At 38.1% G+C, this 15,084-nt stretch overlaps 1 protein-coding gene across 6 annotated transcripts in view; it reads left to right on the top strand.

Annotated features, from left to right (window-relative positions):
- The first annotated feature begins 428 nt into the window (after positions 1-428).
- The window catches only part of LOC110528613 (NACHT, LRR and PYD domains-containing protein 1 homolog), a 64,494-nt gene continuing 49,838 nt past the window's right edge, over positions 429-15,084 (top strand). For 2 of the 6 annotated variants that reach the window (XM_090188302.1, XM_090188303.1), the window contains exons 1-8: positions 429-569; positions 2,035-2,323; positions 8,932-9,215; positions 12,462-12,499; positions 13,368-13,432; positions 13,565-13,779; positions 13,964-14,223; positions 14,340-14,474. In XM_090188302.1, coding sequence (XP_090044428.1) covers positions 2,205-2,323; positions 8,932-9,215; positions 12,462-12,499; positions 13,368-13,432; positions 13,565-13,779; positions 13,964-14,223; positions 14,340-14,474 — 1,116 coding nt within the window. In that variant the 5' untranslated portion in view covers positions 429-569; positions 2,035-2,204. Of the gene's footprint in view, positions 570-2,034; positions 2,324-8,883; positions 9,216-12,461; positions 12,500-13,367; positions 13,433-13,564; positions 13,780-13,963; positions 14,224-14,339; positions 14,475-15,084 lie in introns of all 6 variants that reach the window. The other 4 variants (XM_090188300.1, XM_090188301.1, XM_090188305.1 and 1 more) reach the window with 3 other exon arrangements.

Here is a 15,084-nt window from a genome sequence, read left to right as displayed (position 1 = left end):
TAGGTTTCTAATCTCCACCCGGGCACAGCCAGAAGAGGACTGGCCCACCTCTCAGAGCCTGGTTTCTCTCTAGGTTTCTTCCTAGGTTCTTGCCTTTCTAGGGAGTTTTTCCTAGCCACCGTGCTTCTACACCTGCATTGGTTGCTGTTTGGGGTTTTAGGCTGGGTTTCTGTACAGCACTTTGAGATATTGGCTGATGTAAAAAGGTCTTTATAAATAAGTCTAATTGATTGATTGATTGATTGACCATAACAACACAGATATGACCGTCTATTGTCTTTTCTGCCAAACATTGTTGTTATCACACTGCCCTCTTCTGGTAGCACTGCAAAACATCACTAAATGATATCATGAAATAAAATAAAAAAAACATTCTTACCAGATAGAATATGAATTTATGGGCTGAAAACTTGCATTAAGTGTATTAAGCCTTTACATGACATAAATATAAACATATACTATAAACCTATACCTGTTGAACCCGCACACTGTGTTGAAACAGGAAATACATTTATACGGAAGTAGAGGAAGAAATGGACACGGATCAGTCGAAAATAAATGTTTCTAAGGTTTGTAGCGTTCTTTTACAAATTTAATATAGATAAGTTAAGACTATTCAAGAGAACGGTGTTTTAGGTGGTAAAACATCCGCAGAATTGGAAAGTTATCACAATTCTGATTTCAACTTTCAATAATGATCGTTTTAGGCTTATGCTGATTCCTAAAGAAGTCGAGCAAGTGGAAGTGACATGCAACAAAAGGAAAATGAACTACCGATAGTTAAATATTAAAATATAATATTGGGCTAAATGACGTGTTAAAAGTTTAAGATTGGGAGCGTTCTGGTTACACAGATCAGAAAGGCGATGGTCCCGTTCTGCTCACTTCAGGTGCACTCGATTTAACGTGAGCTGATGTGTTCAATGATTGTGGCGGCAGGGTAGCCTGGTGGTTGCAAGTTCAACCGGAAGGTTGCAAGTTCAAACCCCCGAGCTGACAAGGTACAAATCTGTCGTTCTTGCCCTCTGAACAAGGCAGTTAATTGAAAATAAGAATTTATTCTTAACTGACTTGCTTTGTAAAATAAATAAATAAAAAATGATTGTCAGCAAACGCACCATTCGTCTTTAGCTACGTTGGGTATGGGCGAGGGGACGGTCTAAAGTTATACTGTTACATAAACATCCCGCAAACTAAAGCCTCATATACATCTGATGGACATCGGGCATTATGCTGCGTTCATAACCAAGTGGTTATTTATTACCAGTTGTGTTTGCAAATAAATAGTGTTAAAAAAAACATATGAATATATTACTTTTTTAATAAATAGTATGACATAACAAGATGGCCAGCGCTTCAAGCCCCCGGCTCCTCTCACTCTTTCCCCCACACGCTAAATGTCAGTCTCGACTTGCGCCCATACAGTCCAAATGCATTTATATATCTGGCCCGCTCCTTAGCAAGCTGCTCTGTCAGCACTGATTGGTGAAGTTATTTAATGTAGAGATAAATAAAATAAAAATAGATTTTCAGAAGTTTAAAAAAGGAACGATATATATAATTAATTTTTGTTGGTTTGAATCGGTTCAGAACTACGTTCTGCTGGTCTAAACAGCGGAACGGAACCAAAACAATATGGTTCTGTTCAGAACTACATTCTGCTGGTCTAAACAGTGGAACGGAACCAAAACAATAAGGTTCTGTTCAGAACTACATTCTGCTGGTCTAAACAGTGGAACGGAACCAAAACAATAAGGTTCTGTTCAGAACTACATTCTGCTGGGTCTAAACAGTGGAACGGAACCAAAACAATAGGGTTCTGTTCAGAACTAAACAATTGAAAAATCATTTCAGTTCCAACCCCTGATTGTTACATGTTAACTGACAAATGCTGTTATGAAGGTAATTTAATTTAGCAGGTGATGTCGTTGTGTGAACTCTGTGACCATGGACGGTTAAAGTCTTGTCATTGTTAATGGTACTTCCAACAATGTTCAGAAATATTGACTGTTAATCTCTTCTTTCATATTGTAGCTGAGTGAGCTGTGACTTACATTGAAAACAAGTTTCTCTGGGGAGAGAGAGAGAGAGAGGGAGACCACTGCCTCTAAAACGAGTCACATCTGGGGAGAGAGAGAAAGAGACCACTGCCTCTAAAACGAGTCACATCTGGGGAGAGAGAGAGGGAGACCACTGCCTCTAAAATGAGTCTGTCTGGGGAGAGCGAGGAGAGAGGCACTGCCCCTAAGAGGAAGTATTCTGAGAGTGAAGAGAGGGCCAATGCCTCTAAAAATAGTTTGCCTCAAGACACCAGTTCTACGAGGTAAGAGTTCAATAAATCCATGTAATATAGTCTACACCATCACAATAAATCCATGTAATATAGTCTATACCATCACTATAAATCCATGTAATATAGTCTACACCATCACAATAAATCCATGTAATATAGTCTATACCATCACAATAAATCCATGTAATATAGTCTACCTACACCATCACAATAAATCCATGTAATATAGTCTACCTACACCATCACAATAAATCCATGTAATATAGTCTATACCATCACAATAAATCCATGTAATATAGTCTACCTACACCATCACAATAAATCCATGTAATATAGTCTACCTACACCATCACAATAAATCCATGTAATATAGTCTACCTACACCATCACAATAAATCCATGTAATATAGTCTACACCATCACAATAAATCCATGTAATATAGGCTACACCATCACAATAAATCCATGTAATATAGTCTACACCATCACAATAAATCCATGTAATATAGTCTACACCATCACAATAAATCCATGTAATATAGCCTACCTACACCATCACATTAAATCCATGTAATATAGTCTACCTACACCATCACAATAAATCCATGTAATATAGTCTATCTACACCATCACAATAAATCCATGTAATATAGTCTACCTACACCATCACAATAAATCCATGTAATATAGTCTACCTACACCATCACAATAAATCCATTTGATATAGTCTACACCATCACAATAAATCCATGTAATATAGTCTACCTACACCATCACAATAAATCCATTTGATATAGTCTACACCATCACAATAAGTCCATGTAATATAGTCTACCTACACCATCACAATAAATCCATGTAATATAGTCTACACCATCACAATAAATCCATGTAATATAGTCTACACCATCACAATAAATCCATGTAATATAGTCTACACCATCACAATAAATCCATGTAATATAGTCTACACCATCACAATAAATCCATGTAATATAGTCTACCTACACCATCACAATAAATCCATGTAATATAGTCTACACCATCACAATAAATCCATGTAATATAGTCTACACCATCACAATAAATCCATGTAATATAGTTTACACCATCACAATAAATCCATGTAATATAGTCTACCTACACCATCACAATAAATCCATGTAATATAGTCTCCCTACACCTTCACAATAAATCCATGTAATATAGTCTACCTACACCATCACAATAAATCCATGTAATATAGTCTACACCATCACAATAAATCCATGTAATATAGTCTACCTACACCATCACAATAAATCCATGTAATATAGTCTACACCATCACAATAAATCCATGTAATATAGTCTACCTACACCATCACAATAAATCCATGTAATATAGTCTACCTACACCATCACAATAAATCCATGTAATATAGTCTACACCATCACAATAAATCCATGTAATATAGCCTACCTACACCATCACAATAAATCCATGTAATATAGTCTACCTACACCATCACAATAAATCCATGTAATATAGTTTACACCATCACAATAAATCCATGTAATATAGTTTACACCATCACAATAAATCCATGTAATATAGTTTACACCTTCACAATAAATCCATGTAATATAGTCTACACCATCACAATAAATCCATGTAATATAGTCTCCCTACACCATCACAATAAATCCATGTAATATAGTCTACCTATACCATCACAATAAATCCATGTAATATAGTCTACCTACACCATCACAATAAATCCATGTAATATAGTCTACCTACACCATCACGATAAATCCATGTAATATAGTCTACACCATCACAATGAATCCATGTAATATAGTCTACAGCATCACAATAAATCCATGTAATATAGTCTACACCTTCACAATAAATCCATGTAATATAGTCTACCTACACCATCACAATAAATCCATGTAATATAGTCTACCTACACCATCACAATAAATCCATGTAATATAGTCTACCTACACCATCACAATAAATCCATGTAATATAGTCTACCTACACCATCACAATAAATCCATGTAATATAGTCTACACCTTCACAATAAATCCATGTAATATAGACTACCTACACCATCACAATAAATCCATGTAATATAGCCTACACCATCACAATAAATCCATGTAATATAGTCTACACCATCACAATAAATCCATGTAATATAGTCTACCTACACCATCACAATAAATCCATGTAATATAGTCTCCCTACACCATCACAATAAATCCATGTAATATAGTCTACCTACACCATCACAATAAATCCATGTAATATAGTCTACCTACACCATCACAATAAATCCATGTAATATAGTCTACACCATCACAATAAATCCATGTAATATAGTCTCCCTACACCATCACAATAAATCCATGTAATATAGTCTACCTACACCATCACAATAAATCCATGTAATATAGTCTACACCTTCACAATAAATCCATGTAATATAGTCTACACCATCACAATAAATCCATGTAATATAGTCTACACCATCACAATAAATCCATGTAATATAGTCTACCTACACCATCACAATAAATCCATGTAATATAGTCTACCTACACCATCACAATAAATCCATGTAATATAGTCTACCTACACCATCACAATAAATCCATGTAATATAGTCTACCTACACCATCACAATAAATCCATGTAATATAGTCTACCTACACCATCACAATAAATCCATGTAATATAGTCTACCTACACCATCACAATAAATCCATGTAATATAGTCTACCTACACCATCACAATAAATCCATGTAATATAGTCTACACCATCACAATAAATCCATGTAATATAGTCTACACCATCACAATAAATCCATGTAATATAGTCTACACCATCACAATAAATCCATGTAATATAGTCTACACCATCACAATAAATCCATGTAATATAGTCTACACCATCACAATAAATCCATGTAATATAGTCTACCTACACCATCACAATAAATCCATGTAATATAGTCTACCTACACCATCACAATAAATCCATGTAATATAGTCTACCTACACCATCACAATAAATCCATGTAATATAGTCTACCTACACCATCACAATAAATCCATGTAATATAGTCTACACCATCACAATAAATCCATGTAATATAGTCTACCTACTCATCACAATAAATCCATGTAATATAGTCTACACCATCACAATAAATCCATGTAATATAGTCTCCCTACACCATCACAATAAATCCATGTAATATAGTCTACACCATCACAATAAATCCATGTAATATAGTCTACCTACACCATCACAATAAATCCATGTAATATAGTCTACACCATCACAATAAATCCATGTAATATAGTCTACACCATCACAATAAATCCATGTAATATAGTCTACACCATCACAATAAATCCATGTAATATAGTCTACACCATCACAATAAATCCATGTAATATAGTCTACACCATCACAATAAATCCATGTAATATAGTCTACACCATCACAATAAATCCATGTAATATAGTCTACCTACACCATCACAATAAATCCATGTAATATAGTCTGCCTACACCATCACAATAAATCCATGTAATATAGTCTACCTACACTATCACAATAAATCCATGTAATATAGTCTACCTACACCATCACAATAAATCCATGTAATATAGTCTACACCATCACAATAAATCCATGTAATATAGTCTACACCATCACAATAAATCCATGTAATATAGTCTACCTACACCATCACAATAAATCCATGTAATATAGTCTACACCATCACAATAAATCCATGTAATATAGTCTACACCATCACAATAAATCCATGTAATATAGTCTACCTACACCATCACAATAAATCCATGTAATATAGTCTACACCATCACAATAAATCCATGTAATATAGTCTACCTACACCATCACAATAAATCCATGTAATATAGTCTACACCATCACAATAAATCCATGTAATATAGTCTACCTACACCATCACAATAAATCCATGTAATATAGTCTACCTACACCATCACAATAAATCCATGTAATATAGTCTACCTACACCATCACAATAAATCCATGTAATATAGTCTACACCATCACAATAAATCCATGTAATATAGTTTACCTACTCCATCACAATAAATCCATGTAATATAGTCTACACCATCACAATAAATCCATGTAATATAGTCTACACCATCACAATAAATCCATGTAATATAGTCTACACCATCACAATAAATCCATGTAATATAGTCTACACCATCACAATAAATCCATGTAATATAGTCTACCTACACCATCACAATAAATCCATGTAATATAGTCTACACCATCACAATAAATCCATGTAATATAGTCTACACCATCACAATAAATCCATGTAATATAGTCTACACCTTCACAATAAATCCATGTAATATAGTCTACCTACACCATCACAATGAATCCATGTAATATAGTCTACACCATCACAATAAATCCATGTAATATAGTCTACCTACACCATCACAATAAATCCATGTAATATAGTCTACACCATCACAATAAATCCATGTAATATAGTCTACACCATCACAATAAATCCATGTAATATAGCCTACCCACACCATCACAATAAATCCATGTAATATAGCCTACCCACACCATCACAATAAATCCATGTAATATAGTCTACACCATCACAATAAATCCATGTAATATAGCCTACCCACACCATCACAATAAATCCATGTAATATAGTCTACACCATCACAATAAATCCATGTAATATAGTCTACACCATCACAATAAATCCATGTAATATAGTCTACACCATCACAATAAATCCATGTAATATAGTCTAACTACACCATCACAATAAATCCATGTAATATAGTCTACACCATCACAATAAATCCATGTAATATAGTCTACACCATCACAATAAATCCATGTAATATAGTCTACACCATCACAATAAATCCATGTAATATAGTCTACACCATCACAATAAATCCATGTAATATAGTCTACCTACACCATCACAATAAATCCATGTAATATAGTCTACACCATCACAATAAATCCATGTAATATAGTTTACCTACTCCATCACAATAAATCCATGTAATATAGTCTACACCTTCACAATAAATCCATGTAATATAGTCTACCTACACCATCACAATAAATCCATGTAATATAGTCTACACCATCACAATAAATCCATGTAATATAGTCTACACCATCACAATAAATCCATGTAATATAGTCTAACTACACCATCACAATAAATCCATGTAATATAGTCTAACTACACCATCACAATAAATCCATGTAATATAGTCTACCTACACTATCACAATAAATCCATGTAATATAGTCTACACCATCACAATAAATCCATGTAATATAGTCTACACCATCACAATAAATCCATGTAATATAGTCTACCTACACTATCACAATAAATCCATGTAATATAGTCTACCTACACCATCACAATAGGAAGTCCTATTCTGTGTTGAGCGGTTAACAAAGAAACAGGAAGTCCTATTTGCTTAATTTACATATTATTATTATTATTATTATTATTATTAATATATTTATTCTACTTTTTGTTGTGATACAAACGTTGGGCTGTATGTTTAGATTGTTAATACATTCTACGGCTGCATGATGCGACTCTAAAAAGTCTCATGTGTTGACACACTTCATCAGTCTCTCATTCACAAATTGACAAGCACTTGATCATTTCTCTAATTTCCCGGGTAATGCGCCCTGAAAAAACATCCATGCCTTTTTGTCGGCCAGTGGCCGTTGTGCCCTTGGGTGAGTATTATAATTATAATTCAATTCTCCCGGCTGCGTGCAGAACTACCTCTCACTCACATGACCCTCAGTCATGTCATCGAGTCATTCTCACAGGCTACAAGTGAATACCGACACGTCGGGGACGCAACTGCGCGCGTCCTTATCCCATTCCGAGGCGCATATTGAAGATATTTTAGTGACACATATAGCACTGACATGCAGTACCTTAAACAGCTGTGTCACTACAGACCCGGGTTAGATCCCGGGCTTTATCACATCCGGCGGTGATTGAGAGTGCCATAGGGGTGCGCACAATTAGTCCAGCGTCATCCGGGTTAGGGGAGGGTTTGGCCGGTGTAGGCAGTCGTTGTAAATAAGATTTTTTTTCTGAACTGACTTGCCTAATTAAATGTCACCTGTAATGTCACCATCATCACTTTATGGAAGGTGACATAGTGGGTTATGTCACATTTAGGCAATGCACCCTACATAGGGAGCTAGTCTGTGACTTCATCTCTAGGGGGGAATGTAACTCATGATACCTGGTGACTTCACATCTCTAGGGGCTTTCATCAAGATAAGCATGTCACCTGTAATGTCACCATCATTATTGACTCTATGGAAGGTGACATAGTGGGTTATGTCACATTTAGGCAATGCACCCTACATAGGGAGCTAGTCTGTCACCCTTTATACACCCTTTATAGTTCTTATGACTATGTATACTATATAAAGCCTTTATAAGTTGTATTTAGTTTATTCACATCTTTTTGCTTTACAAACACCAGAGACCATGGTGGAGAGAGTTGTATCAAGCCTGGACCTGAGGACACCAGAGACCATGGTGGAGAGAGTTGTATCAAGCCTGGACCTGAGGACACCAGAGACCATGGTGGAGAGTGTTGTATCAAGCCTGGACCTGAGAACACCAGAGACCATGGTGGAGAGAGTTGTATCAAGTCTGGACCTGAGAACACCAGAGACCATGTTGGAGAGAGTTGTGTCAAGCCTGGACCTGAGAACACCAGAGACCATGGTGGAGAGAGTTGTGTCAAGCCTGGACCTGAGGACACCAGAGACCATGATGGAGAGAGTTGTATCAAGCCTGGACCTGAGAAATGTGAGTGTTAACTGATTTTAATTGTTTTAAAATGAAAATAGTTTTAAAGCGTTCATTATACTTGAATCCCAGGCAAGGAACACAATCATGATTATGACTTAAAGGTAGAGTCAGCGATATGACGTAGATGCACAAAGTAAACAGCATAGTGGGTCAATTTCTCCAACAACTAAGAACATTGGAGAGCAAGGCTAAACTTCTCTGCTGTTTTGGTCCCGTGACAAACATTCTGTAAGAGAGTGAAGAGAACACTTGCACATGGGCAGATACTGTGTGTGACTGTGTGAGAGAGAAGTGGGGCATCTTGCTCATCGCAATATCTGTGGTGCTGCTCGTACATCATCATTTAGCTGACTCTACCTTTAAGCTCTCATCCTAGAATCTACCAGAAATCAGACCCCCAACATCTACAAAACATGGACCAGAACGATGTTGTTTCCTGCTTCCACAAACATTAATTAATGTGACACTAATGTCAGATTATTGTATGCTAATATGTTTCGTGTTTCATCCAATGGCGTTGAGTAATACACCACATCAGTCACTGGCTTTATCAATAAGTGCATTGAGGACGTCATCCCCACAGTGACTGTTCGTACATACCCCAACCAGAAGCCATGGATTACAGGCAACATCCGCACCGAGCTAAAGGCTAGAGCTGCCGCTTTCAAGGAGCAGGACACTAACCCGGGAAGCTTATAAGAAATCCCGCTATGGCCTCAGACTAACCATCAAACAGGCAAAGCCTCAATACAGGACTAAGATTGAATCCTACTACACCGGCTCTGACGTTCGTCGTATGTGACAGGGCTTGCAAACTCTTACGGACTACAAAGGGAAACCCAGCTGCGAGCTGCCCAGTGACGCAAGCCTACCAGACGAGCTACATGCCTTTTATGCTCGCTTCGAGGCAAGCAACACTGAAGCATGCATGAGAGCACCAACTGTTCCGGATGACTGTGTGATCACGCTCTCCGTAGCCGACATGAGCAAGACCTTTAAACAGGTCAACATTCACAAGGCCGCGGTGCCAGACGAATTACCAGAGCGTCTACTCAGCATGTGCAGACCAAATGGCAAATGTCTGCACTGACATTTTCAACCTCTCCCTGACCGAGTCTGTAATACCCACATGTTTCAAGCAGACCACCATTGTCCCTGTGCCCAAGAAGGTGAAAGTAACCTGCCTAAATGACTACTGCCCCTTAGCATTCATGTCGGTATCCATGAAGTGCTTTGAAAGGCTGGTCATGGCTCACATCAACACCATTATCCCAGAAACCCTAGACCCACTCCAGTCTGCATACCGCCCCAGCAGATCCACAGATGATGCAATCTCTATTGCACTCCACACTGCCTTTTCCCACCTGGACAAAAGGAAAACCTATGTGAGAATGCTATTCATTGACTACAGCTCAGCGTTCAATACCATAGTGCCCTCAAAGCTCATCACTAAGTTACGGACCCTGGGACTAAACGCCTCCCTCCACAACTGGATGCTGGACTTCCTGACGGCCTCCCGCAGGTGGTGAGGGTAGACAACAACACATCCAACCCGCTGATCCTCAACACCGGTCCCCCTAAGGGGTGCGTGCTTATTCCCCTCCTGTACTCCCTGTTCACCCACGACTGCGTGGCCAAGCACAACTCCAACACCATTATTAAGTTTGCTGACGATACAACAGTGGTAGGCCTGATCTGAGACAACGATGAGACAGCCTATAAAGGAGGAGGTCAAAGACCTGTCAGTGTGGTGCCAGGCCAACAACCTCTCCCTCAACGTGATCAAGACAAAGGAGATGATTGTGGACTACAGGAAAAAGAGGACCGAGCACGCCTCCATTCTCATCGACAGGGCTGTAATGGAGCAGGTTGAGAGCTTCAAGTTCCTTGGTGTCCACATCACCAACAAACTATCATGGTCCAAACACACCAAGACAGTTGTGAAGAGGGCACGACAACACCTTTTCCCCCTCAGGAGACTGAAACGATTTGGCGTGGGTCTTCAGATCCTCAAAAAGTTTTACAGCTGCACCATCGAGCATCCTGATCGGTTGCATCACCGCCTGATATGGCAACTGCTCGGTGTCTGACCATAAGGCACTACAGAGGGTTGTGCATACGGCCCAGTACATCACTGGGGCCAAGTTTCCTGCCATCCAGGACCTCTATACCAGGCGGTGTCAGAGGAAGAACCCAAAAATGTTTAGACTCAAGTCACCCAAGTCATAGACTCTTCTCTCTGCTACCGCACGGCAAGCAGTACCGGAGCACCAAGTCTAGGTCCAAAAGGCTCCTTAACAGCTTCTACTCCCAAGCTATAAGACTGCTGAACAATTAATCAAATTGCCACCCGGTCTATTTACTTTGACCCCCCCCCTGTTTATTTTTACACTGCTGCTACTCTCTATTCATTGTCTATGCATAGTCACTTTACCCCTACATGTACAAGTGACCTTGACTAACCTGTACCGTGCCTCGTTATTGTTATGTTACTTTATTTTTTACTTAAGAAAATATTTACTAAATATACTAAACTCTATTTCCTTAAACTGCACTGTTTGTTAAGGGCTTGTAAGTAAGCATTTCACAGTAAGGTCTACTACTACTGTTGTATTCAATGCAGATACGATTTGAATCTGATAATTGTTTATGAAAATATTTTTAAAGCGTTCATTATAGTTGATTCCCAGGCAAGGAACACAATCATGATCTATTTGGTCAAAAAAAAATTAAAGGTAGAGTCAGCAATATGACGTAGATGCACAAAGTAAACAGCATAGTGGGTCAATTTTCTACAACAACTACGAGCGTTGTAACACAATGCTAAACTTCTATGCTGCTTTGGTCCCGTGACTACCACACTGTAAGAGAGTGAAGAGAACCCACGCACATGGGTAGATACTGTGTGTGACTGTATGAGAGAGAAGTCAGGCATCTTGCTCATCACAATATCTGTGGTGCTGCTCATACATCATCATTTAGCTGACTCTACCTTTAAGCTTTCATCCTAGGATCTACCAGAAATCAGACCCCAACATCTCCAAAACATGGACCAGAACGATGTTGTCCTGCTTCCACAAACATTAATTAATATAACACTTATGTCAGATTATGGTCTGCTAATGAGTGTACATTCTGAGACTGTTGCTCACTTATATTAATTTTTATTACAAGTCTATTTAATCATTATTAATTCATTATTACATGAGATTGTCCATTTTAAATAACTACTTTTGACTTCAGGGATTCCTCAGAGCTGTAAGACTTGTGACCATGTTGAGGTAAGTCATAATGTCAATTCTTACTTTTACATACCTGCAGGAGTCAGGCACAGTCTCAAAGCCAGGTTGTGTACTGACCAACCATTCATACTGGGATATAGACAGTCCTGTGTTCTGCTTTAGTAATATAAACACAGTCTCCAAGCCAGGTGTGTACTGACCAACCATTCATGCTGGGATATAGACAGTCCTGTGTTCTGCTTGTAGGCATGCAGGATTTTTAGCTGTTTTCATATTTTGTCATTAGACTGTTTAAAACGGTAGTGTCCCACCTGGCCAACAGCCGGTGAAATTTCAGAGCGCGAAATTCAAACTACAGAATTATAAATATTTAACATAAAAAATCATAAAATCACAAGTGTAATACATCAAAATAAAGCTTAACTTCTTGTTAATCCAGCCGCTGTGTCAGATTTCAAAAAGGCTTTACGGCGAAAGCACACCATGCGATTATCTGAGGACAGCGCCCCGCATACAAACACATGAAAAACATATTTTAACCAGGCAGGTGAAAGTCAGAAATAGCGATATAAAAATGCCTTCGATGATCTTCTTCTGTCACAAATGGTCCTTTTGTTCAATAATGTCCTTCTTTATATCCATAAAACTCAGTTTAGCTGGCGCGCTTCAGTCAATAATCCACCCAGTTTCCCTCCATCAAAATGCATACAAAAACAAATCCCAAACGTTACTAATATTCTTATCCAAACAAGTCAAACAACGTTTATAATCAAACTTTAGGTACCCTAATACGTAAATAAATTATAAAATTTAAGACGGAGAATCGTTATTGTCTTTACCGGAGAAAAATACCAAAGATACCAAAGAACGCCCCATATGTATTACTGACATGCTTGTCCTTGTTCAGGACTCCACACACTGGCTTCAGATTGAACCCTTGACTTCCACTGTCCAGGGAGGGACAATGTTCAGGTAAAATAACTACTTTTAACATTTCATTCCACTTGCTAGTGTATTTCCCCATTACCTTTGGGAATAGTCTTCTAATCCAACCTCTCCATTTGACCATTGACCCTCTCTACCATATCTTGTTGTTGCTCTCAGACACAGGACACCCAAAGGGAGTTATGAGTGCACAGTGTCTGGGCTCCGCTGGTTGTGTGAGAGAGATGTCATTCTGAAGTATCACCTCAGGAACTGGGAACCCTACAGTCAACTTCTGAAAGACATGCGGTACACACAAGGTGGTCCATTGCTGGACATCACCATGGAGTTAGGTGAACTGGAGGAAGTTCATCTGCCACACTTTGTCTGTTTAGGTAAAACCACATGGAAATGTCTTTCTGAATACTATTTCTATGTAACTGAGTTTCACTTCCTGAATGAATGAACTATTCTGGGAGTTTGAGTTTACTGTGATCTGGTACTGCATATTCTTTGTGTTTTAGTTGGATGAATAATACAATATTTGTCTTTCTGTCTCCTTTGTATTGTGTTGTTCAGGGACCAAACCTTCCCTGAGGAATGAGATGAAGATTCTTCATGTAGAGGAACATGGAGTGTCTTTAGAGGAAGTGCATGAGGTCACCAGATTCCATGCTAAGATTCTCCATCCCAAGTCCTCATCGGTCTCTGTTGTACTGAACAAAATCGCCTGTTGGAACGTAGATGTCCACTGTGACGTGATCCTCTATTTGGCAGTAAAAAGGTCAACAGTAATTTCAAGGCTGTACCTGCTCCTCAGAAACTCCAGTCAGAAAGAGGTGAGGCACTAACATTAAAATGTGTAATACAATAGAAACTATGAGCAACATTTATCTCAGTTAGCTGCAAATTGTGTGAATTCTTCTGACTGACTACTACATTGCTCATTTTGTAGGCTGTTCAGGACCGGGAGAAAAATCAGCTGTCCCAAGGATATTCTGAATTTCTCCTGTCAAGTCCAAACGGGTCCTTAAAGCTGAACAATTGGTTTGCACTCAAGAATCCCCTCTCCACCTCCATCAATCCAGAGGTACAATTTTAGCAGGCTGAGGACATGAATCTGTCATTTTGTATATGTCATGGCGTGACATCATCATTAATGTGATGACTGTTATTTATTGAATCAACTATGTTTATTTGTTACCCGATTAAGAAATTTCTAAAAATAGAAGATGAATCATGTAGCAATTAACTCATTAGGAAATTGGGGCACCACGGAAGATGTTTAGAGTTACCATCTCCTGAATTAAACTCAAGAAGATATATGTCTCTCGATAAGTCACTTATCAATCATTACCTCATATCAGTCTCATTCTGAACGTTGCAGACCTCTTGAATCTGCAAGAACCCTTTCTGATCATTCACCAATTTATTTAATTTAATTTATTTGACTAACTAACTAAATAATAACACAGAATACACTTACATGAGATGAAAATCCCTAGTGGACTGAAACGATATGACGGCTTTTTACACAATGGAAAGGAAAGGGGATGGAGAAAGATAGAGGGAGAGACAAAAGAGAGTCAACACTTGGATACATTTGGAAACTACGCTCACAGTAATCAGAGTACGTAGCACCCCAAGCAATGTAATGCAATGTATATATTTAGGTGTAGATGTCTTTGTTTGTCGTATCT

Source organism: Oncorhynchus mykiss, chromosome 10 (genome assembly GCF_057628025.1).
Source record: "Oncorhynchus mykiss isolate SJ-2025 chromosome 10, ASM5762802v1, whole genome shotgun sequence".
Taxonomy (NCBI): Eukaryota; Metazoa; Chordata; class Actinopteri; order Salmoniformes; family Salmonidae; genus Oncorhynchus; species Oncorhynchus mykiss.
The sequence above is the reverse complement of the archived record's forward strand: the minus strand, read 5'-3'. Positions and strand labels throughout refer to the sequence as shown.